General features: G+C 42.8%; 1 protein-coding gene across 6 annotated transcripts in view; it reads left to right on the top strand.

The window, feature by feature from the left end:
• Nucleotides 1-23831, top strand: part of Rdl (Resistant to dieldrin) — a 133444-nt gene that overhangs the window by 103935 nt on the left and 5678 nt on the right. For 3 of the 6 annotated variants that reach the window (XM_089594082.1, XM_089594081.1, XM_089594079.1), the window contains exons 6-7: nucleotides 4511-4648; nucleotides 12400-12684. In XM_089594082.1, coding sequence (XP_089450208.1) covers nucleotides 4511-4648; nucleotides 12400-12684 — 423 coding nt within the window. Of the gene's footprint in view, nucleotides 1-2022; nucleotides 2161-4510; nucleotides 4649-12399; nucleotides 12685-23831 lie in introns of all 6 variants that reach the window. The other 3 variants (XM_089594083.1, XM_089594080.1, XM_089594078.1) reach the window with 2 other exon arrangements.

Genomic DNA, 23831 nt, shown 5'->3' with positions numbered 1-23831 from the left:
ACGGGAAAAAAGAAACACTGTCCAGCCAACGAGAGAAGCGAGGTTGGCCTTACCCTCTGGAAAAGACGTATAGTCACCACGTATGTACGTATACACGTGTACAGGAGCGTGCAGCACCGCGCGAGGGAAGGTAGGTCGGGTGTCAAGGTCGACCGGCGGTAGATCGAAAGCGCGTGAAAACGAGATAGAGTATAGGGGAGAGGGCGGCGCAGGCGAGGCCGTGGGAGAAAATTTTTGAGAATCCACGCGAGAGAGAGAGACCCCAGAAGTGGGTTACAGTGGCGTAACGACTGTACTGCACCGCTAGGCCGATTTATGGACTAATTTAGCCGAGGCTACGGATAATCGGCTAATTGCCGTGATTTACGCCCTTCGCGGTGCCACTGGACTACTCGCGCGGTCGCGTTGGCCTCTCGGTTTTATCGAAATTTCCATACGGACGACTAAATTGTTTTTATTTATTTTGTTTATTTTTTTTTTTTTTCACCTTCCGGTGTACTTACCGATCGATCCATTGGATGCCTAGTTGTTTATCGATCAACAAAAGAACCCGGAGCCATTGGGGTTATTAATTAGCACCTCTGCAACAACAGCAAAGTAAGACAACACAATACACGGTAAAAGCAGCAGAGTATGTAGATGTATACCGTTCGAGGGCTTTCCTGCGCGCGTAGCTTCTTCGGTCCCTCTCGAGCCGAGTCTAATTGGCGTCGCAGAAAAATAATATATACGTAAGGCCTCTCGATTGCTTATCCGTCTTGGTTCGTCAGTGTCGCCTCACAGAGTACACTGACCGAAAAAAAAAAAAACAAAAAAAAATTAAGCGAGGTGGCACACGGGCGGAAGGACGAAGGGGGACTTCCTTTAATTACTCCACTCGATCTCGAGTACCCTTTCCCCCTTTCCCTCCTCGGTTAGTGGTGTTCTGATTCAACTCTCCTCTTGTCCCGCGGTCGAAGCAATTATCATACCCTTTTTTGAGGCACACGCGATCTTCTTTTGTTCGAGCTTGCGGGTAGAAGCGGAAGAAAATGAGCCGAGAAACGATACGAGTCACAGATTTGCGTGGCTCCAAGAGAGCAGTGCTTACTGCTGTTAATTTTGTTGTTTCTTTTTTACGTTGCTCCAAACAACTTCTTCGAAACTTTTATTCGCCACTCGCGAGCTGAGCTTTGCGTGTTTCGACGGAAAATATCAGACGCTCGCTCGAGTGGGAGCCGCGTGCCGACGACAATTGGGAGTTTCAATTTTTTTTTTTTTTTTCCTCTCCTACGTGGTGATTTGCAGCTGCAGCGACTGAAAAAACGAAATTATACTTTGTACCGCAATGCACTGTTTTTTTTTTTTTTTTTTTTTTCTTTTCTTTTCAATTGTTCGAGCGGGTTTGTTGTTTCCATAAACATTGGCGTGTTTTCATTTTTGACCCTCTACCGCGGTGAATCAGAATACCCTAACTAAATGAATTCCCACCCTTTAACCGATTCATCATAACGATTACGAACGTCATGTTGACTTGGCAGACTTTTTTTTTATAAAAAAAAAGATGTGTAAAAAAAAAAACAAAAAAAAAACAAAATAAAAAAAGAAGACATTATTGTATCAATAGTACATAGTCGAATGCAATGTTATCTGTTGTTGTTTGTTCTGGTCCCCTATATTCATTATCTAAATGTTACATGTGTAGAGCCCCCAACAGCAGCCTACACCCCCCCCCTACCCCGTACAACCCCTTCCCTCCGAGCCCTCGAGCATCACCAAAATCATCTCGAATGAAAATCTTCTTCTTCTTGTTGTTCTTCTTCTTCTACTTCCACCACCACCACCACCACCACAACAACCAACAACAACAACAACAACAACAACCACCACTACGTACCTCGACTACCTGAACCACCATTCGACTCGACAAACCGACCGCGGCGGCGGGCGAACGATCCCCGGCGGGCGATGGGTGTTGCGCGCGCTACTAACGCAACGACAACGCGGCTGGCCGGAATCACACACGTGAACACGGCCCACAAGTTGGATACACGATGCGCGATATTCGGTACAAATGGAATTCCGGCCTACAGTCGGTCGGCATCTCGAGCGAGGTGGAACTCCCCCAGTTCCGCGTCCTCGGGCACAGGCAGCGACAGACAACCATACACCTGTCAACAGGTAGATATTTCTCTCTCTCTCTCTTTTACTCACACCTGCATAACGAGCACCCACCGACACTCAACTCGCTCTCTCTTCTTCATGTATGCATACACTCACACGTCCACGATTATTTCTCTCTCTCTCTCTCTCTCTCTCTCTGTTTGAACTTTGCATATTTATTATGCGCGCACGCCTGCTCGTTACGCATTCATCGTTCTCTTCTTCACCCGTATATACGTGTGTGTATATATATATACATGCGCCCTGGGTATGTATATTGTGTAGAAAGCGGCTCTCGAGGGGACTGAGAGTGTCAGCTGGTGATTTTTGCACGTCCGCGCTATTTGTTGACGATACGGCCGAGTGGCTGAGTAATGCATCGTTACGGCTGACCGAACCTTGACTGTGACTACTGATGGACGCCCCACCGCGCTCCGACGTACATTTACCCAACTTGGTGGTCCGTACTGTTGTCGAATCGACATTTACGATTTTTACCACCCGATGACGGCGCGACCCACTTGCTCCCGCTCATTATCGCTCCGATAAATGTCGCGGACACGACGACAGGACTGCCGATACGAAACGTCGACCCGATGAAATTTCGCCCCCAACGGATCGATGTTTCTTGGCGCGCGGTGTGGGTATCTCCTCCGGCATTTCTCTGGAGAAGCTCACTCGGGCTACTGGACGGTGACCAACGTGAAAAACCTCTTCTTAATTGGAAGCTCCCCCCTCCCACTTACCAACCCCCCCCCCCCCGCACTTCGTTTCTTTTTTCCTTTCGTCTTATTTTTGCTCCTACTCCGAATCTCTCTTTTTTGTTTTTTTTTTTTTTTTTTTTTTTCTTTTTTTCGTACTGCCCCAAGGATTCGACGGATGGCAATAAATTACCGTGCACGAGGTAGATCGGCTAAAAAACTTGATCGATGGCGGATCGGGATGGAAAAAGTTTTAATCCAACGAAGGAGGAATGGGTTTTTGTTTGGTTTCTCCGTATCGAGAGTAATGCTGTTATTTTTCGTTATTGATGGGGTTTTCAATGAACTCTGATGCCGGATTACGGCCCCAATGGGAAAATAATCATCGAAATTTGTGTTTAACTGGATTTCGATCGTAGTGACCGTTACCGATCGATTCGAGACGGTTGGACGGATTTTAAAAAATGAAACAAAGTTAACTTTGCCACCGACCCGTACAGCAATTAACAACAGTGCGGGTACCTCCCAAGCGAGTTTCCGCAATTAATCAACATCAAGAGCCGGTAGGAGCACGCCTGCGAACGTAAGTAACAAAGTGAGTGATTAACCGCGCTATTTATCATCCCCGGAAAAGGAAATTTTAATATCTCTGAAAGCATCTGGTTTTTTTTTTTTTGCTCCCTTGCGAGCCAACAGAGAGCTCGAGGCTCTTACGAAGACCTCACGGTGCTATTTATATGCGCTGAAAGTCCACATTTTCTTAAAACCCCAAGAGCAAAGACTCAATGTCCCGTGCTGATGGCAAACCCTTTCTACTCGAAGAGACTCGACTGCGACGAGACGAGACACCATAGCTCTTTTCTCATACGACAAAAGCACCAACGTAAGTGCATGCTCACGCCAGTCTTTACGCAGTAAGTATACACTCGTCACTACTACCACTACTGTACGTAGTACATAATACGGGGGTGCGAGGAACAGCAAGCATTTTCACCCGATTCTCTCTGATCGTCGACACTGACACACCAATATTCGCTTCTTTGTTTTTTGTACACCTGTTTTTCTCTCGATCTCCATCTCTTCTTGAAATTCCATCCAAGTCGGAAACCGAAGAGATACTGTACGAACGTATAACTCGTATGCTGTCAAAACGTACTTACGACTCACCAAAATGTTTGTTTTTTTTTTTTTTTTTTTTTTTGTTTTTGTTTTTCATTTTCCACAAAATTAGCAAAGAAACGAAAAGGGAAAAATGAGCTTTGTGTTCGATGATGTAAGAAAAGTTTCGGAGGGTCCAAAAACTTGCGCAGTCGCAAGGGACGCTGTAGACGAAACTCGCCTCTAATTTCTAAATGAGGAAACAAAAGTAGCCGGTCGCTATGCGCAAAACCACTGGTATCGCCTTAAAGTAACAAGTAAAAGTAACCATCGTAAGGCTAGAGCGAAAAGCCATACTGAGAAAGAAAGTAGAGTTCAGAGGTAAGTTGAAGGAGGCCCCCCCCCCCTCGAAGCCCTCCTCTAGCACGACGAGAAAGAAAGTTTGAAAAATTAAAAAAAAAGTTAAAAAATAACATGAAAAAGAAAAGATGAGACACAAAAATAGAAAACAACTGTGAGAGAGGTGCGTATACCAAACCGCAAGCGGGGGTCTCTGTTTCGTTTTCCAGTCGGCTACACCATGAGGGACATCCGCTACAAGTGGAACGAGGGCCTCAACAGCGTCGGCGTCAGCAACGACGTCAGTCTGCCCCAGTTCAAGGTCCTCGGCCATCGGCAGCGCGCCATGGAGATTAGTCTCACCACCGGTAAAGTATCCCCACCCCCTCGACCCCCGCCCCCCCCCCACTCATCACCTAGGATCTCACACGGAGTTTATAATAACTTATTGTTACGGTACCGATACAGTGTAACTATACATGTAGTATACCATGTCAAACACAATATACGTATACTTACAAATACTTGTATTTTCATGCCACGTTGGAAATTGATGACCCCTGGTGTTGTTTTTTTGGATAAATCGTCAATAATATCATACAGTTATACATCACATTGATGCTCTTGTACTAAATCAATAGCAACATTCAACCACTTTATAAACAAACTTACTCGAATAATGAGAGCCTTAAAAAATTAAAACCCAGTAGCATCAGGCCACTTCCACAAACAGCACATACCGCGATAAAAAATTCACGAGCTTGCCTCGGAAGAAAAAAAAAACAGTTACGTACGCAGGCACATGGACACCGAGTTGGGGGTTGGAAATCCGAGTATCTGTAAACTTTGTCCATGGGAGGTATTTGTTAAAAAAAAAAAAAAAAAAAAAGAATAAAAGAGGATCGTGTGACGAATGTGGTACAGACGCGACTTGTTTTTCCCCTCGCTTTTCGTCGTCCCAGCTCTTCCTATCGGATCAGCGCACCCCCTTCGATTTTGGTATTTGTCGTGCAAAGAGCCAAAGGCGAATGGAAAAAAGGGCAATTTGCATTGGGAAAAATCTTCGTGTTTACAGCGCGCGGGCGATATGATCGAGGGGAGCTCGAATTTTACGACCCTGGAATAAACGCGCGTAGCCAAAGATGTCGCTTTGCGAAATATGAAAATCGTCCTACGCGTATCCTCGAATATTCAAAGGACAAAGATTCCATTTACTGCTCATTTTTCTCCCTCCATATCTGAGCAGTATGACCCTTTTTTTACGCACATACCATGCCACGTGAATTAAAATTTTTACCGCATCGAAAATCAATGCCCGAGTTTCTCCTATCCTCAAACCTTCTTCTTTCTCTCATCGTGAACGCGGTGTTCGAAATTATGAATTTTTAATTTACGGCTTGAATAACTTACCGAATGAGTCTCACGGCCAAGTGTGCACTGAGAGAAAAAAATATAATAAAAATTACTGTGCTAGAATAGTGATCTGGTAGTGTTCTGTCGTCTAGAGACATTTTGCTATTGGAACAGTGATTTTTGTTGTAAGAATAGTGATTTTTACTGTTTGTAGAATAGAAATTACTGTCCGAAATGGTAAGAATTAGGTTGGCCAAAGTAAAAAGTCCCTGGACGGTGAAATCACACCAGAGATTATCATTCCAGTACACTAATTTTTATCACATTTTTCTCTCAGTGTGGATGCGACCCAGACCATTTTCGACTACACCTCACACGAAATTCTACTTCATGGAAGAACAAACATCGACCGATCGACTCCCATTTTTTATTTACTTAGTTAAAAAATAGTATACTGGTCTGTAGATTTTACTAGCACCCCATAAGCTAGCCAAGACGCGACAGTTTTTATTTAAAAAAATCGATGATTCCCGAGACGAAATTAAGATCTCGATTGGGGATTTTTAACTTCTCGAGACGATATATGAAATCTTTCGTCACGCCAAGTTGTTGTTCTCAAGGAACCACCCTGCAAAATTTCCTTGGAGGTCCTCTGTTGCTTGCCTCTTCCGTAAAATCTATTGCTCCTTTCATCCCCTGTTTTCCCATTCAGTCCCGTACAGTTCCAGAGACAAATTTCCAGCGATCGTTTCGTTTTCCACTCGCAAGCGAGAAGAGTATCTCGAGCTGTCCTTCAGGACGGAGAAAGCGAAAATTTCTCCTCCCAACTCTCGACTGCTGTATCCGCTTTGCGAAGTTTCCAGAGCCGATCCTCTGCTCCTCGCTCGAGGGTCCCTCGTGCTTTCGTTTTAGGAAAAAAAAAAAAAAAAAAAAAAAAAAACTAGATGCGCCATCTTTTTCCTGATTATAAAGAAAAAAACTCCACATCAGATGATGAAACGTGATTTTGCGCTCGAGCCCTTTCACAGGCATATACGCAAAAGGAGCCCGTGCTCGCTATCTGGTAATCGTAGTAATCACCATTCGCCGGCGGAAACTCGATTTTCGTGCTCTCAAGAGCAGCGGGAGCAACAGAAAGTCCTTACCCTTTTGCTTGCGAGCGTATATCTTTTGCTCTTGATCTCGAGCGAGGGCCAAGTGCGCAATGTGTCGGCACGTATTTGCAAATGCATAGGAATACAAGGCTAACAAGTTGCTATCGACATCGGCGCGTGCTGCATCTTTTAGATTAAATCTGTTCAGGAGCGTGATTGTGTTCTCACAAAAGAGTAAGAGGAGGATATGTTTAATGAATGCTGGGATGAGGTACGATCGACGGAACGGAGATTGGATTCCCTCTCCCTCTCTCTTTTATAGATTTTTGTTTAATTACGTATTTCGTGTGTGCTGAGCTTTCTAAATTTTACTCTGTATTTTTGTCATCTGCGTTTGTTCGCTCTAGCTGACTGGCCGTACGTGCTTTGTAAGGTTTTTCTCGGGGGAAAAAGGCCTTTTTTCAAAATTTGTTGAGATTGAATCGTACAGAGACTAACATTGTACAAGAGAGGAGTACTTAAAATATCTTGTGAAATTAAAATCAAATGTATCGGGGGTTTTTTTTTAAATTTAAATACATTATTGCATGTTTTTTTTTTTCATGATCATCATTATTTAGACCTATAATATATTATGGCTTATTTCACGTAAAAATTTAATATCAAACCTTCTAAATTAAATTCAATGATCGATAAAAACAAAACCTTGTGTTGTTAAATAATCACTTAAATTGAAAATTTGTTTCAATTCCAAACTGATGCTGTTTGCTGCTATTAAAATCATGAAATATTTATTCAACGGATTAAATACGAAAATGTATGAACGTGTAAAATAGGTTTAAATACTTAATCAGGACGGCTTTGCGTACTGTTAATGACAACAGAAATCTCATGCGTATTAAACCCTCTGGGTCTATAGTTTGATAAAAATTTATTTCTCGCGTTTTCTGAAAGACGCAGAGAGGAAGTAAAAGTTCTTCAAAAAGTTTTTTGATCGAAAACGAAGCGAAAGGAAATTATAAAAAAAAATCTACTTCTTGATATCTCCGGTGCCAAATGCTTTCTACGATAAAACTCTTGGATTCAAGCAGACTGCTCGGGTCAACTTTTAGTCAGAAAAATACCTTAAAAAATTATAAAACGCTCGCGGATAACGAATACCAGTACCTAATTCGTGCATTTTTCAAATTAAAAAACAAAGAAAGAATTTGGTCCATCGGAAACTGTATTTATCCAAAATCGAAAAATTATATTGCTTCAAGTCGAGTACCATGTGTATTGATGAAATAAAATAAAAATCATGAGAAAAATCATTATAAATTTTTAGTTACACGTAAAATCAACTCTCGTACTCAATTACAGTTCGCCACGAGCAACGCACACGTGCACACACTTGGCTCGATGATAAAACGAGCAAACACAGTGAGCTCGGCATCAGGTACAGAAATTATAATTTAAAAACGAAAGCCACACAGTACGGACAAATAAAGTCGAGAAAACAAAAAGAGAAACGAAGGGAACTGAAATATTATGTTCGCCGGGGCATCGATACCGGAATATAACGCGCGTTTGCCTGCAGCTCTACTGAAAGAGAGGAAAAAGAAGAATCTTGACTCGATTTCCGAGTAAACATCAATACACGGAGACGCGGGAAGGGAAAAAACACACGATCGAAGGTATAAAATCTCATTTTCCAAATGTACCTATACCTACGCTGGTGTACGTGTATAATATGTACACTTTTCCAATTCTGGCCCTCCGGGAAACTCAAAAATCTCGCGCAACCTTTGGCTAAAAGATAAAGCCAAGCGATTCTTCCCACTTTCTTTTCGCGCACGTAAATAAAGAGAGGGACGAAAAATCATATCTGCGTCTGATTCTCGTACGTGTATTGTATACACACGTGTGGGTATGTGTGTGTGTGCGCGAAAGTTTGCCAGACAAGTTGGCTGGTGCTGCTGTTGCTGCCAGCGCCGCTTGAAATCGATATCATAGAAAATTTCCCGACTCCTGCCGCTGACACATCATCCTCCTCCTCCTCCTCTCCCCACGGGGAAACTTCTCTGCTTCTTTTGAATTCGTTTTATTGTACCGAAACGATGAAAATATTGCCATCGTTCTCTCTCTTTCTCCTGAAAATCAGAAATCTTCCTCTGCTTCTTATGCACACTGTCACGAAAATCCGTTTTTCTCTTTGTCATTGTCGCAGGCAAGTTCTACTTTTTTTTTTTTTTTTTTCCATTTACAAAAAATTGCACAAAATATTTTTCAAAATGTGTTTAGGTGAAATACAGATCCATTCAATTTTTCTTTCTATTTCCTGTTCACACTATACATTAGGAGGTAATTTTCCCAATGGTTTCAAACGAGTGATCGCTTGGAAAATAAACAAAACAAATCACAATGCTCATCACTTTGAAAAGCAAAAACTACCATCATCTTCAAAAGCCATTAATTCCCAACGTAGCACTCAAGCCTTGGAATCCCTCCCCTTCACCCCTTACGTACCAACTATACTTTCTCAGTCTTTTTCACCTCTCGGTCTCATCCGTTACTCCGTTATCGCGTCTCCGAGCAACTGCGCGCTGTCACCCGTACATATATATATATATGCACTCGCATAGATATATAAGAGCACATCCCGCGGACTTGATTAAACGACCGTCGTTCATTCGCAGAAACGCAAAGTTCTCGCGAGAGCAAACAAGCAAACCTCCACCGCGAAATTATGTCCTCAATTAAGAATAAGCAGTTCTCTTCGAGGCAAAACGAATACGCCGTATTAATCACGATTAAACGGCTGCTTCCCCCCCCCCTCCCCGGGCTCTTATCGCTCCCAAAAAATTAGAACTTTTACCAAAGAGCCCAACTCTCTCCCCCACGCACGTCGTTTATCTTTTCCCTCCTCCGGGCCATTTTTTTTTTTTTTTTTTTTTTTTGCTCGTTTCGCGGTTTTTTCCCGCATCCGATCGTCAAAAGCACTTGAAAATTTCACGGGGACTCCCACTCGTGGTTAAGTAAAAGTTCCCCACTGTAAAGAATCACCGATCCCCCCGCTGCATCCACGGGAAACAGAGTACGGAAAAAACTTTCGTGCCCCGCATCCCCTTTAATGAGCTTTCCTCCCTGCCTACCCGATAAACCACCAGAACTGCTCTTCCACCCCCCGGTTCGATCGAGATAACAACAAGACCGAGTGATCCCTTCGAAAAAAGCGAGAAAAAGACACGATCCACTCTGGAAGTTGCAGTAACCGGTGGGGGCACGACGGCAAGCCGCGCATAAATAAACAGCAGCTACTGCGTACCCCCTCCCTTTTCCTCCATGTAAGCGCTATTGTACCTACGCTACGTGGAGTATAGTTGTCATCGTCGTTGGCCCGGATTTTCCTATGTATACCTGTATACCTTCGAACACAGTACTCCGAAAGTCAGAGCGAAGGAGGAGGGAAGACGAGGGAGTCTGCCCGGCTTAGTCGCGCTGGAGCTCGTTTATGCAGGTCGTGCGACACCGCCTGAATACCCTGTGCCTCTCAAGTTCGGCTACGTGCTGCTTCCCCCTCCTCCTCTTTGTTGGTTGTGTGTTGCATCTCGGGAATGACAATGATGGAAAGGGAAGGAGGAGACGGATGCATGACTCACCGAGTGGGCCTTTTTTTTTGGGGTTGTTTTTTCATTTTTGCCGGTGACTGGTTGCTTTGTAGCGTGGGACGAGATTTCTTAAATATTTTTAGCTCTTGTCTTCGCAAGCGATCCAGCGCCAAGACGTTTCCCGGTGGTCCTTTATCCAAGGTTCCCACATGTCTTTGTCGAGAAAAATAGCGAGTGGTTTTTCCACCCCCTGTCGTCGAACTGACTTCCTTGAATCCTTTTGCTTCGGTGCATCCAGAAATGCACCGGTTCTCTTCGCCTCCACGACCCGCCTCCTCTTTCTCCGCTTCCCAAAGAATCACATCCAGGGAAAAGAAGAACCCGTGCCAATCAACGTGGCGACAGTATTTTTGTCTTTCTCCCACCCACTCCAACCTCGGATTTTACAACAAAGCTCCAGCCGTCGAGGCGAAGCGGAAATAAAGTTCGGCACTCCCGGAAATAAAGCTGATGGGCGTGATTTTTACAAATTTAGGTGCGCGGAAAGTTGCGGTGACCGACCGGAAAATGTTTGGGATAAATCACGCCGTCGGGACCTTTGTGCGCAAACCACCCGTCGATAAAACAAAGTGAAACAAAAACTGCCCACACATATAGTTGATACCTTTTCAACCCGAATTATTGTACATACATTGTATATAACTCTGCCGCATCCGAGAGAACAAGCATGAATATTCATCGAATGAGCGACTCGTTCCCTGTAAATTAAGCTCTTTTTTTTGGCCACACACTTGCTTAACAACATCAGTTGAAATTTGCTTAATTGTTCTCGTTCGTTCTGTGAATTTGCATTGTTTTTCATTTCACGAGTGGGAGAACGTGTCCTGTAAATTTATTGTTGAACTATTGAAATTTTTCAAAAGGTTATAGTTGTATTATTTATTCTTCGTCCAAACATGTATTACAATTTCGCAACAATTTTATGATTATTCGAGCGAAAAACGAAACAATACAGCTCTGATTGTCGAGTAACTTGACTCAAAGTTCTGTCCCCGCCCTCTTTCAACCCTCTCTCCCCAATAACCCTCCCCAACCAACTTTCTTAATTAATCCGATAATCCAATGATCTCCAATTACGTTTTACAGTATCTCCCAGTGCAAAAAAAAAGAAACAAAGGTATTTCAAAAAATCGCCAGCATTTGATACTGAAATATTATTCAAGTAGTATTCCCTACGTTAAGTCCGGCCATCGGGGAAACCCTTAATTAAGTCGAGCATGAAAAATATATCGACGGATAATTAGCCAGGGGAGTCTGCTCCTCTCGAGGATCTCCCGTACCGAGTCCTTCTTTTTTTTCGGATTTCTCGCCTCCCGATACAGCTGGTTAATTCGAGCGTAAACGCGGAACAAAACGAAATTGGGTCACGTGCCCGCGTACGTACGAGCATGAGAACTCTGTTTTGTCGTGTCTTTTTTTTTTTTTTTTTCGTTTCGCTCTAGTCGATAAGGGCCTCTTTTTGCGCAGCACTTTTATCCTCTCGCTTTTTCCGCCCGTAGTTTTGTTTCGAGCGAAAATTGTGGAGGAGGCAATGATTAGAACGAGAATTTCTAAACGAATTTTAGGTCATGAGAAATTATGTTTTATTAGTCGCTCTGTAAGCACCGTCAGGATATACTCAATTCCTAAAAATGAGAAAATTTTTCAAAACTCATAATCAACCCACGAGAAAAGTGTTTATGGACGTCAGCAACGACAGGGGGCACAATTTCCGACACATGTGTGGCATCGTCTTTCGTGTCTCCGACATCCGAGTGAAAGTAAGAAAAATCCCACCAGCGAAATATGCTAGAAATACGCTGGACAATGACAAAAGGCAAAGTGAAGTGTAAAAAGCACCAAAGTAAAAAGCTACAGAGGCAAAGGGGAATAAAAAGCGTATGAAAAAAAAAAAAAAAAAAAAAAAAATGATATATTAAAGGGCAGAGCAAACAATGAAACGAATAAATGAAAAACAAAGCAAGCTGGGTCATTGGCAATAAGGGGGAACTCGAACACGTGGCTCTGCTGTCTAATTCACAGGTAATTACTCGCGACTGGCCTGCGAGATCCAGTTCGTCCGTTCGATGGGCTACTACCTGATTCAAATCTACATACCCTCGGGTCTGATCGTCATAATCTCGTGGGTGAGCTTTTGGCTAAACCGACATGCGACCCCCGCTCGGGTCTCCCTCGGAGTAACCACTGTGCTCACCATGACGACCCTCATGTCCTCGACCAACGCGGCGCTACCAAAAATCTCCTACGTCAAGTCCATCGACGTCTACCTGGGCACCTGTTTCGTCATGGTCTTTGCATCGTTGCTCGGTAAGTTTTTTTTTTCACTCACCCTTACTCATTTCATCAAAGTTCTGGAAAATACATTTACACAATATGCTCTTTTTTATCAAATGAAAAAAAAAAAAAAATGTATATATCCAACCCCCCCCCCTGCTCACCGATCGAAAAACAACGATTGTACGAGCGTCCTTTTAGAGCTCCATTACGAGAGCGGTACCCCGGTCGAATCTATCGGGACCGCAAAATTTTCACGAGATAGCCGAGCAGTTTCGCGAAACGGCACCTCGTCGCTACGTACGAGTGATAAAAGTTCAGGGGATCCCTAAATTTTTCATATCGCTCGTTTCCGATGCGCGTGTACCATAAAAATCTTCCAAGTAGTAAGTACCCGCGTTTGGTCGGACGGTCGATTTCACCGGAGAGAAAAATCATAAAGAAATCTCGTGCAGCACGCGATCCTGAATTAAAAATTTCGCCGCGAAGCACACGCACGCACGTGAGAAACAGGACTCTCGGGCCGATCGGCGCTCCTCGTAAAATAAAACTCGAGCGATCGCCTCGGGCGGAGGGGAACATTAGACGGGAACGAGCGCGTGTTTCATCGAAAAAGCCCGGGGAAAAAGTTGCACCGAACCCCTCGCCGTAAAAAGTTCCAGCGAGAGCGAGCTTTTGATGGCCGCTACCTGCTTTGCACTGCCAACGGGGTGTCCCTGAATATTCGAGCGGCACGTCGATTTGGCCAGGTTTTACCTCCGAGGTGGACTTTTACGATACCAACGCTCGGAATCTCAATGGCGGATGACGGATATCTTTAATGAAATTTTGATAATAGGTGGTGTACGCAAGCTCGAGCTTTTAGTAGGCGCTGGACGTGAGAGTACACGGGTCGACGGCTTTTCCCTGTCAGTAGAAGATAATTGCGTCGATTGGGACAATCGGGAGAAGAGGACTCGAGTCGGGATGAGAGTCTGGCTGGGTTTTTGGTTGCGTGAACCGAAAAACTAACGAAAGGATTGCGGCGAAGAAGTCAAAGTGCTGACGAAAAAAGATACAAAGTTAAACTGGTACGAGTAATTGTTTGTATAATCGAGGGATTTCGCGTTTGCGTGCTCGTTTTCATCCAGAAGACGTATGCATTTGAATGCAATATCGCGGAAGAAAATATTTTGCCAATAGATGCAGGGAAATGAGAAAAGATGGCTCACTTTGAATGGTGCATAGTTTTCCGAGAAGAATTTGACGTTTTTGCGAGAATAAAGAATATTGGATTTCGCGCGAAATGCGAGGACGCGAGCGCGCAAAGCGATACACCGTCGCAGGGGAGGATCAAATGCATTTTTTGGATTTTTCACCTGCGGGATTTCGCAGCCTGGAATTTCGAGACATATTTTTGCGAGTTGCGATGTCACCCCGTAACTGTCGAGTTGTCGGCAGCTTTATCGCAGCCGTGGCTACCTGGCGTAAACAGCTTCCTTTGCGTATAAAACTGCCAAGTACCATAACAGTTTATGGGCCTCCTCAAAGACGCCCCTAGTTCATATTTTCGAACTTTCCCGTTTTTATCACATTCAATTTCTCTGACAACCGATTTGAATGCCACAGAAGTATCCGCGTGAAAAAGATCGTAATCTTTTCGGAATTTTCGAATGATTCGTTTTCAAAAGTATCTTTTGACAAACAGCTATTCAAGCGAAACATTTGAGATCTGTTTGAGATTCAATAAAAAGGCATTTTAATCTCATTAAACAATAAAAATTGTATTAAATTCTTTAGTTAATTTTTTAAGACTAGGAAATCAATAAAAATTTTGTAAACTTGAAAAAAATTGTTTACTCAAAATATTAGGCTTGGTATAATTTAACTTCTCACTATGGTGATAAATATATATCGGGGATACAATTTCATTACAAACGTCGTGTGTTTTATAAATTTGAAACAATACAATACCTCTAGATGTTTTAGGCAGTACCTTTCCTCGTAGTATTTTTGATAACTTACGGACTTTTTTACTTGTAGTGCATTTTTTGTTCCTGTAGCTTTTATTTCTTACAATGACCATTCTAGTACCGACTGGTGTAGGGGGCATTGATTCCATAAAACCCGATTCGACTTAATGCTCAACAATCCCTTTGATACTTTTTTTTGTTTACTCGTATTTTTCCATGCTTTCAATCTCAAATTAAATATCCCTTCGCAGTATCAACATTTCTTCTTTTTTTATTTTTTTTATTCACTTTAATTAAATTTTTCTCAGCTGGAGTCCAGGATACTTTTTTCTAGTAAAAAAACAACAGAAAAAAAGCTTTAGTGTTTACAACGAACAATTAAACCCTTAGTTCTTTAACTAGTATTGTTTCTGTAGTTAGAACAGTAAGCTTTTTCGTTCCCAACACCTTTATTTAATGCAAGTTAACGATATTTTGATGAAAATCAATTTTTTGAATTTTCCGCCACTTTTAACAAATTTGTGGACGCAATTTTAGTCCAAAGGAAATAAAATATTTTAAAAAATCCAAACCTAATGTACTCAAAGCCTAATCCTTAAGAGAAAGCAAAAGAACGGCAATTCATCCGCAAACAATTCACATCGTTCGTCCGTTTCATATGCGCTCAAAAGGATGGAAAATTTGCCCGAAATAATGTCCGTGCACCCTCACGCGCAAATTCTCTCGGTCAAAGTTGCGTTGAAAAACAAAACAAAAAAAAACAAAAAAAAAGAAAAACTCGCACACAAAGGAGGTGACCACGCGCGCGTTAATGGCCCGATTCTTCTGGCCGATGGCTCTGCATGTTTTGGTACTTTTTTAGGTAAAAAAAAAAAAAAAAAAAAAAAAAAAAATCCCCGCAGATTATTCGAGCCCCTTCGAACTCGAAGTAAGCACGAAAAAATCAGGACACCGGCATCATTTCTCTCGTCAGAGAGTACCGATCCCTCCATGTTTTCGCATGTACGCGTCTCTCAGTGGAGTGGCGGGCGTTATAGGAGAGGATTTTTTTTTTCCTTCCTCCCACTCTCGAGTTTTCACTGGAGCTATCGCTCACTCGCTCGCTGGGCTCGCTCTTTTTGGGTTTTATCGAGCTCGAGTAATTCGACGCTACCCCGCGTGCTCCACTGCTGTACCGAGAGGGGGAGGGTTATTGATGTTTAAAAATACACTTGGAGCCGGTGCTTCGAGGGAGAAACCGATCGCTTTGAATGTTTTTATTCTCCATCGAGTAAAGAGTTCTCTCTGCCGGTGCTGCTCGAAAAAACAGTTTTTCGTTTCGTTTCGCTTGTGATTCGAGTGAGTTTCATCGCTCGGAATGGCTTGATTTGCTGATGCGAACGTACAGCGTGGTACTGCCATGGTTAAACACGAGGCTCTCATCGAACACGTAACACGATATTTTAGTGCTTTTAATCAATGTATCGCGTGAAGAAACGATAAAATTTACTTCAACTCCACGGGTTTCTCAAAATATAAATGAACAAAAGAGGCCAATTTGTTTTCTATTACTTAGGACACGGTGGTAAATAAAATTTCTTCGAGGGATGATTTTTACATTTTAAAAGAGACGAAGAAAACGTGTAAAAATACACTTTGTTCTCTCTTACTTATACTTTAAGAAAAAATATTTTCCAGAAAAAACTTATAGTGCACTAAATTTTTTGAAAGAAAAAAAAAGATACTAACCAGAAATTGTTAAAAAATCTTGTAAAACAATTATTCGCAAGTCCGCGAGAGACGATTAGGCGTAGTTTCAGCGGCGAGCTTTTCGTCCCGCGCCAGAGTGAGGAGGAGTCGCTTAAAATTCAGGGACGACAAAGTCGAGCGACGTACACCCCCGCGTTAATTAAAACCTCGCAAAACTACGATCTCGGGTGATATGTATATATATGTATCAAATGAATAGCAGCCGTTAATTTCGGAAGCGCGAAGCGAACGTGAATTTTTCAGGTGGTCGTCGCTCCGTCGTCACATTACGCATACCAAAGTCTTTCGGCAGCGCGAAAATTCTCGTACAGCCGACACCTTTCGCCTTTAATGGAAAAGGTACTTAATTGCGAGAGTGATGAGCTCTAAAGAGCTCTATTGGGACGTGAAAGGGAGATTCATGTCGTTAGGGTAACAATTTTTTGTTAAAAAGTGACGAGTAAATTTTTATAACTCTCGAGTGAGAAAAAAAAAAAAAGATACTTAGCGATCGTAAGGCAAGTCTTTTTCCACAAAAGCTCACAGTGTAAAGTGCGCCAATGCCCCACGGCGACGGTAATAAATAAAAAGCGACCGAGAATCTATAAGGGAAAAAGGGCACGTTCGTGTGGTTACATGCGCGGCACAAGGAAGAGGCAGAGGAGGGTGAAAAAGAGGTGAGCTCGGGTTATTCGCAGCGAGCGGCCAGCCGTGAAAAATCCACCCTCCTCCCCTTCGTCTATAAATACAGCGTGACAGGTGTACCCTTTATTATCGAGTTAGACCACCTGAAATAGACCACCGGGTAATAATATACACAGCGCCTAGCCACGATGACCTTATTTTTCCCTTCTCTCGGCTTGCGCCGCTTCAGGTAGGGAAGCAAAAAAGAGGTCGATCGAGTTGGTTCGACCTTCGTGAAAATTTATAGAATTCTAGGGTACAGCATCGGCAAATGAATTATAAATCTCGCTGTACTTTTCGTCCTTTTCTCTCTCCCTAAGTTTGATCGGACGTCGTTTGATAACGATATTTGCATTGCCATGGAGTCACATATTTTAATAGGTCCTCAATTATTTAAATGCTGGTGGGAATTTCAACTCCATCCGCACCTTTTTTCCTCGATGAAACTATTTTATCTCACAGTATATGTACGTGCAGCCGCTGGAAGGGAAGCAAAGATAATTTCGGCTGAATAATCCAAAACTTTCTCCCAACTATGTGTGTTATTAACTCCGTGCGAAAATTTCCAACTCGAAATTAAAATCATTATCACGCCGAGTACGATGGATTAACGAAATTTCAGGGGAATTTTTACGGGTGAAAAAAATTAAGTCTAAAAAATTCATAGGAGCGAAGCCATGGGGAAGCGACACGATAACGATTGCATCGGGAAGAATATTGGAGGAGTTGTAAGGGCCAACTAAATTTCCTCTCTCGTTCTAATATACCAAGCTCGAGAGCACCGTTTGATGCAGTGCGCGTTTTTAAAGAGGAATTTGAATTTCGGGAGTTCAAAAGAAATTACGCGAGTTTTAATTTGGACCGAAAGAGGAGAAAGTACTGACAAAATTAAATTGCAACTCGAATGTAATGAGCAATAAACTTTTCCATTTTCAGTCGCCGGTGGCGCAGTAATCAGCAGTAGCGCTGTGAGGTTTAAAGGTTTGATAATGCATTTGACCCTCAATTTAGATTTTACACATTTCACGCTCATTCGACGTAATGTGGCACAAAATTTGTTCTTCGGCACAATAAATGCGTCGGTTACATGAATATTAAGAAAAGAAAAAAATCAAAGCTACAAATCAGAGAAAAATGACAAAAGAAGCTCGATAATAAACAATCAGTTGAATTCCAATGCTCCCAGATCTTAATGAGGTCGTAGAGTTTCTTTTTTTTATATCTGATGTATCAATTACGACGCAAAGAAAAAAAAAAAAAAAAAAAAAAACTATTTTCATTTCTCAAAAAATAAGACACTGTGATCTGGATTACAATATAAATAAAACCTTAAAATTTATTTGAAAGAAAAAAAAGCTGATGGAAAACTAAAATGGATCGAATAAACTGTATCACCTACAGTTACGCTTGTATTAAAAAAAAAAGCCCCAAAAAAAATGTACGTCACACTCTAACGTAGCTCGTAGCTGTCCGAAAATTTCCCGACACTCCTGCAGGCGCGCAAAACACAAAACTCTTTGTCCTAAAGGTGCTCAGAGACTCGAAAAACAATTGAAGAATCGTTAGTCAGAAAATTTTCGTTAACCACAGCTACCGTCAAATACCTCTCGACGCGCACAATCCTCATCGTATACAAAATATACCACCGACTAGTCGATACTGCATTCAACCAAGACGCCGAAAGCAACGATCGTATAACGAGCATGAATATCGCAGGCGGCGACATCTTCCCACTGAACGAACAGCAAGCAAAGGGAGGACAAGAAAGGAAGGAGGGGAAAAAAAAGCCTCCTCTCAAAACTCGCGTCTCAAAGCAACAATAATCACCCCGGCAACAAAGAGAGAGAGAGAGAGAGAGAGAGAGAGGGTTCGAAGAGGCAACAAACAAGCCAAACAATACACCTCATTCCTAGCAGGCACCCCTCGAACTCCTCGATTGAATTTGCCGCGGAATACACAGGCAGAGAGTCGATACTACTTATATATATATGTAGTTGCTCCTCGCGGGATGGTATGGAAAGCTTCGTTGCAAACGGCTGTATTGTATATAGCTGTTTGCGGGCAACGAGACAGGGCACATGGAACCGGCTGCCAAGAAGGAAATTGTGTAAGGGGTGCATAGAGCTACATGCGACCCGCATCACTTATCCTTCGTCTTTCCTCTCCTCCTGCACTTTGCCCCATAGGTCAACGTCCCTGCGACGATGACTCTGTATACCGTTATGTATCGCTGCCACGTACACGTATACACCCGACAAAGCTTTGCTTCCCCACGATTGTCATGTTAATACGCGATTATCACCCAATGCCACGAATATGAAAACATACATATTTTCGTGCACACAATAGGCATCCACGACTCTTCACTTTATTCTAATGAAGCTTTCATATGACACAGTTTCGGCTGTCACCTCTGATGTGTCATGAAAAAACAAAAAACTCATGGTCTAGTACACTCTAATTGTTGATAATTTGGAGCGTAATCCATACCCATACGAAGCTCGTCTACCCCACGCAGCTGCTTGTATAAATACATAATACAAAGTTTCCAAAGACACCGTCATCGTAATTATATAATAATTATCGCAGGCCCGTCAGCGACAGACAGAGTACATGTATACCAATATATATATATATATATATATATATATATATATATATATATATATATATATATATATATATTATATCGGTTAATGCGTGGTACAGAGTACCAGAGCGCGATTTCACGGATCGCCGAGCAAATTCTCGAGATCGCTGCTCCCAGTTATCGGAGTATACAGTGGAGTTCTCGAGACGATAATTAGACGGCTCGCTTACCCCCGTACACACGTGCAGTGATGGCTCCAAAAACAACTAATAGTGTATTGTTGTATGCACATGTAATTCACTAGCACTTTGTTAGAGGAACAGCACGTAAGTGCCGATGCGTGCGGTAAATTGAACACAATTTTCAATACGAAACTCTTGGACTCTTGCTCAGTCCGGTATTATTGAATGTAGGAGGTATTCGTTTCACCGAGAGGGTACGTACCAATGCACACAGATTTACAGAGCAATTGGATGTATATGTTGCGTGTATGTACAGAGGAAGACAAAAATATTGGCATCGTTGAGTTGGCCCGAATCGCTCGAAATATCTGTAACGATCCGATGGCAGTTGACGCTTTCGTGACGACGCTCTTGTTCGTATAAGCGACACTTGTTCCTCTCCAAAATCTGACGATTGAAACTCTCTTGTGTCGGTCACAGGCAAACGTAATCAAATCTACCATTGTTGTCATTTTAAAAGCTCAACTTGCTCCGAATTTCCTATAAAATCACCTTCGAGCGCACGCATCGATTTTTATCAGTGCTCGAGGTACACCATTTTCTTCGACAGTGGCCCAATAACCCAAGCTGACCCCCTACGAGTCAGAGCAAACAAGTCTCAACGTCAAGAGTAACATCGACTGTCCCTCGTGCACGTGACTTGTCATTTCTTCCGCGCGTCATAGATATACACCTAAATCTCGTCGATTTGTCTATCTTTCCACGCTTGTGTATATAATGTGCTCGCCCTCGGTACCTCTCTAAGGACACAATAAGCTGTAGAGCACCGGGTGAAAATCAAGGACTCGTATACGTATGCCGTTACAGGGAAGGAAAATAACATCTTTTTCAAGCCTCAATGAAAAATCGCGTGGGTATTGGGTATACGTATACATCGCATTAATACTAGTTACTCTTCTTCATCTTCTTCGCCGCGGGAATTTCAAATGCCCTCGAGCGAGTCCGAAATGGTATTTAATATATCACTCGGACTAGATATTTCGGAATTCCAAAGCGGAGCGAATACCTGACCTCCACACCCCCTTGGCTCGATAATACCGGTTCCTTCGGTGGCGAGTGCATTTGGGCGAAAGTACGAGATCTGCATTGTTGGGCTCCAAGTGAGTCGAGGAAATTTCGAATTCTGGTGATGTCTCGGGTGCGGCGCGGGAAGTTCGTGTCCCCTGCAGATTCTCGGCTGCGCTGTTTTGTCTCGTTGCGTTTGGTAACCGTCTCGGTTTTGTCCCCACGCATATAAATAAATTTTTTTTTTTTTTCATTTTGCGAAGGAATAGATGTATATGTTTGAATAGATGGTTTTTATTTCGTTGGCGCGTTGATTACCGGCTCCGAGGGAAGAGCGCCAGGGGCATATCGATGATTTATGGGTGTGGATGTTTCAACGCCTCCGATGCGTGCACGTGTTTTTATGTATATTGAAAATATGAAATAAAAATAAAAAATACATTTTTCGCATCGGAAAGTGCTTGCTGGAACATCTATTAATCATTTATACGTTTACATGATCGCTTCGAAATAAACATGTTCTTTTTTTTATCATCCACGCTTAAAAGAATAAAAAATGGACCATCTTTTCTTCGAACTTTTTACTTTTTTTTTTTTATTTATTGAAAAAGTGCATTTGTTTTTTTCCAAATTTGAAAACGAAAGGTCAGATGGTGTGAAAAAAAGTAGTGAACGGTCTTTATAAATATCAAACTGGAATGCGAAAATAGTACAGTCTTTGTTGATATGAAAAATCAATGCAGTGTACCTTTTTCTGTTGAGTCTCCTGTCACCTATTTTCTCTCGTGTTTTATTTGATGTACATCGTGCACAAGCTCCCACGCGTTTCCAACCCTTTAATCCACGAAAATGCGAAACGCCCATTTGACAGCTCTTGTGAAACATACACGGCTTTCCTCCTACATCTTAAAAAAAAAAAAAAAAAAAAAAAAAAAAAAATGGCCTTAATTTCCAAAAGAATCGCGTCAGCTACGTGCACGCACTCCCAGAACACAAAACGAAAACATTGACCCACATATCTTATGACGAAACGTAATATCGGGCCATTAGTCGCTCTTCTGTGATGCTGAGACCGAGAGAAAGCTGCTGTATATCTATACCAACTATTTCTCCCTTTACAGAGTCAACAAAAACGAGGCTGGAGTAAGTGTGTGTATATATATATATATATATATGTGTGTGTGTGTGTGTGTGTGTGTGTGTGTGTGTGTGCATAAAAAAAAGCTTGAAACTTTGATCGAGGCCACTGTCAGAGATATCCTAGGTATACGGGAAAGGAATATAAATACATACCCAACGAATTCCAGCAAAACCGTTCGCGAATTTTGTACGTGTGTATACGAGTACCTGATGCATATATCTCTGCAAGCTAGGGAAGCCAGAGTTTGTACGCGGATCCGGGGGGTGAGGGAGAAAGTTCGAAGGCGTTAGCCTAATGAGTTCGACGCCCAATCGAAGTTAAACCCGTAACTGGGAATATCGAGTCGCGTGTATACTCACTATGGGAAATGGAGTGGAATGAGATGACGACGCTAGGCTGCAGCCCCCTTTTAGAGCTAGTAGGGCTCGCTTGTTTGTTATCGCGGTCTTGAATAAGCCGGTGGTGAAGAGTGTGGACCCAAACAATTGAGGTTGGGTCCATTGAGGGACAATATAAAATCTTTTTTAGCAATAAATCAGTGAACTGATTCTTTTTTTTTCCCATTGTAAAATATACGCTACTGTACAGCAAAACAGAAAGACAGCGCGAGGAGTCGAGGAAGGGGGGTGGGAATTAAAAGAGGCGGTAGCAGGAAAAAGAAAGTGGCACGAGAAAAGTAAGAAACTCGCGGTCGACGGATAATGCCCGGCAACGATTTGGCAGTCGCGGGAGGAAACTTTATCCAACTTTGTCTGCAAACGGCGCAAGAAAAGCTGAAAACGAAAAGAAAAGGGGAGGGAGGGGGGCATATTCTCAATCGAACCGGAACACTCGAGTCGTATGAAACTTTCCCGAGCTCTCCGAAAGGATTCCAATCCTCTCCCCGACGACTTTTTATATGCATTTCAACCGAGCAGCACGAAGAAAGCGCACTGCTGATGGCTCCGTAGATTTTTGGCACCCCCCCCCACTCTGTTTTACCGGGTGCTGTATCGCCCCCTCCTTCGTTTTAGCGACTTTGCTCGCCCCCCGCAGGGCAGATTAAAATTCTTCTTCGTGTCAGCGCGTCACACGGACACTGAACTGTACCCGTGTGTATATGATACTTTATTCCGCTCTCGACCGTTTGTTTTGCTCACCCCCTCCCCCTCCGCCCTCAGGATACCGAAGCCCTTTGTTTTGCAGTTTGCGCTAGTCGGCCCACGTTCGTACACCCAAAACGTGGCAGGCCTTTTAAAAATCCTGGTCCTCCTTTATTTTCCCCTGTCATCTCGCGCGGTGCTACTGATTTCACCCACACTGCAGTCGTACGGTAAAGTGACGCTGTTTATCACTACGGCAATTATTGGTGGATTAAAATGACATTCCGAAGAAAGTATACAAGATTTTGTTTCATTAACTAAAAATGTAAGCCAAAATATGGACAGTGGGGCAATTCGAGCATCGACCATGTTGATTAAATTCCGAAAACCGACAGTTTTAATCGAACGGACAGACGGACAAGCGACAAAGACCAAAATTTGGCAAACAACAAGGCACGCAACATACATAGGCGTAGCCTCGATCCGCTTTAATCAAAAAAATATACACGCTTCCCCCACCACCGGTACCGCCAAAAATTTCATTTTCCGAAATTTGTCACCTACGCCCCCCCTCTCCCCAACTTCCAACGACAAATAACAATTCCACAACCGTGTGTGCAACTGTATATCGCGCACGTGTATTCCGAGCAAAAAGTCACGAGAAATGATGAGTTCTGTATGCGGCGATTCGTTTTACATTTAGAACGAGTTTTCAGCTGCGCCACCACGGGTGTCGGCGTCTATTAATTTTTTCCA

The sequence above is a fragment of the Copidosoma floridanum genome, unplaced genomic scaffold (genome assembly GCF_036245765.1).
Source record: "Copidosoma floridanum isolate Cflo_tuat_1 unplaced genomic scaffold, Cflo_Japanese_pri ptg000020l, whole genome shotgun sequence".
Taxonomy (NCBI): domain Eukaryota; kingdom Metazoa; phylum Arthropoda; class Insecta; order Hymenoptera; family Encyrtidae; genus Copidosoma; species Copidosoma floridanum.
Note: the sequence above shows the minus strand (reverse complement) of the source record. Positions and strands in the feature narration are given on the sequence as shown.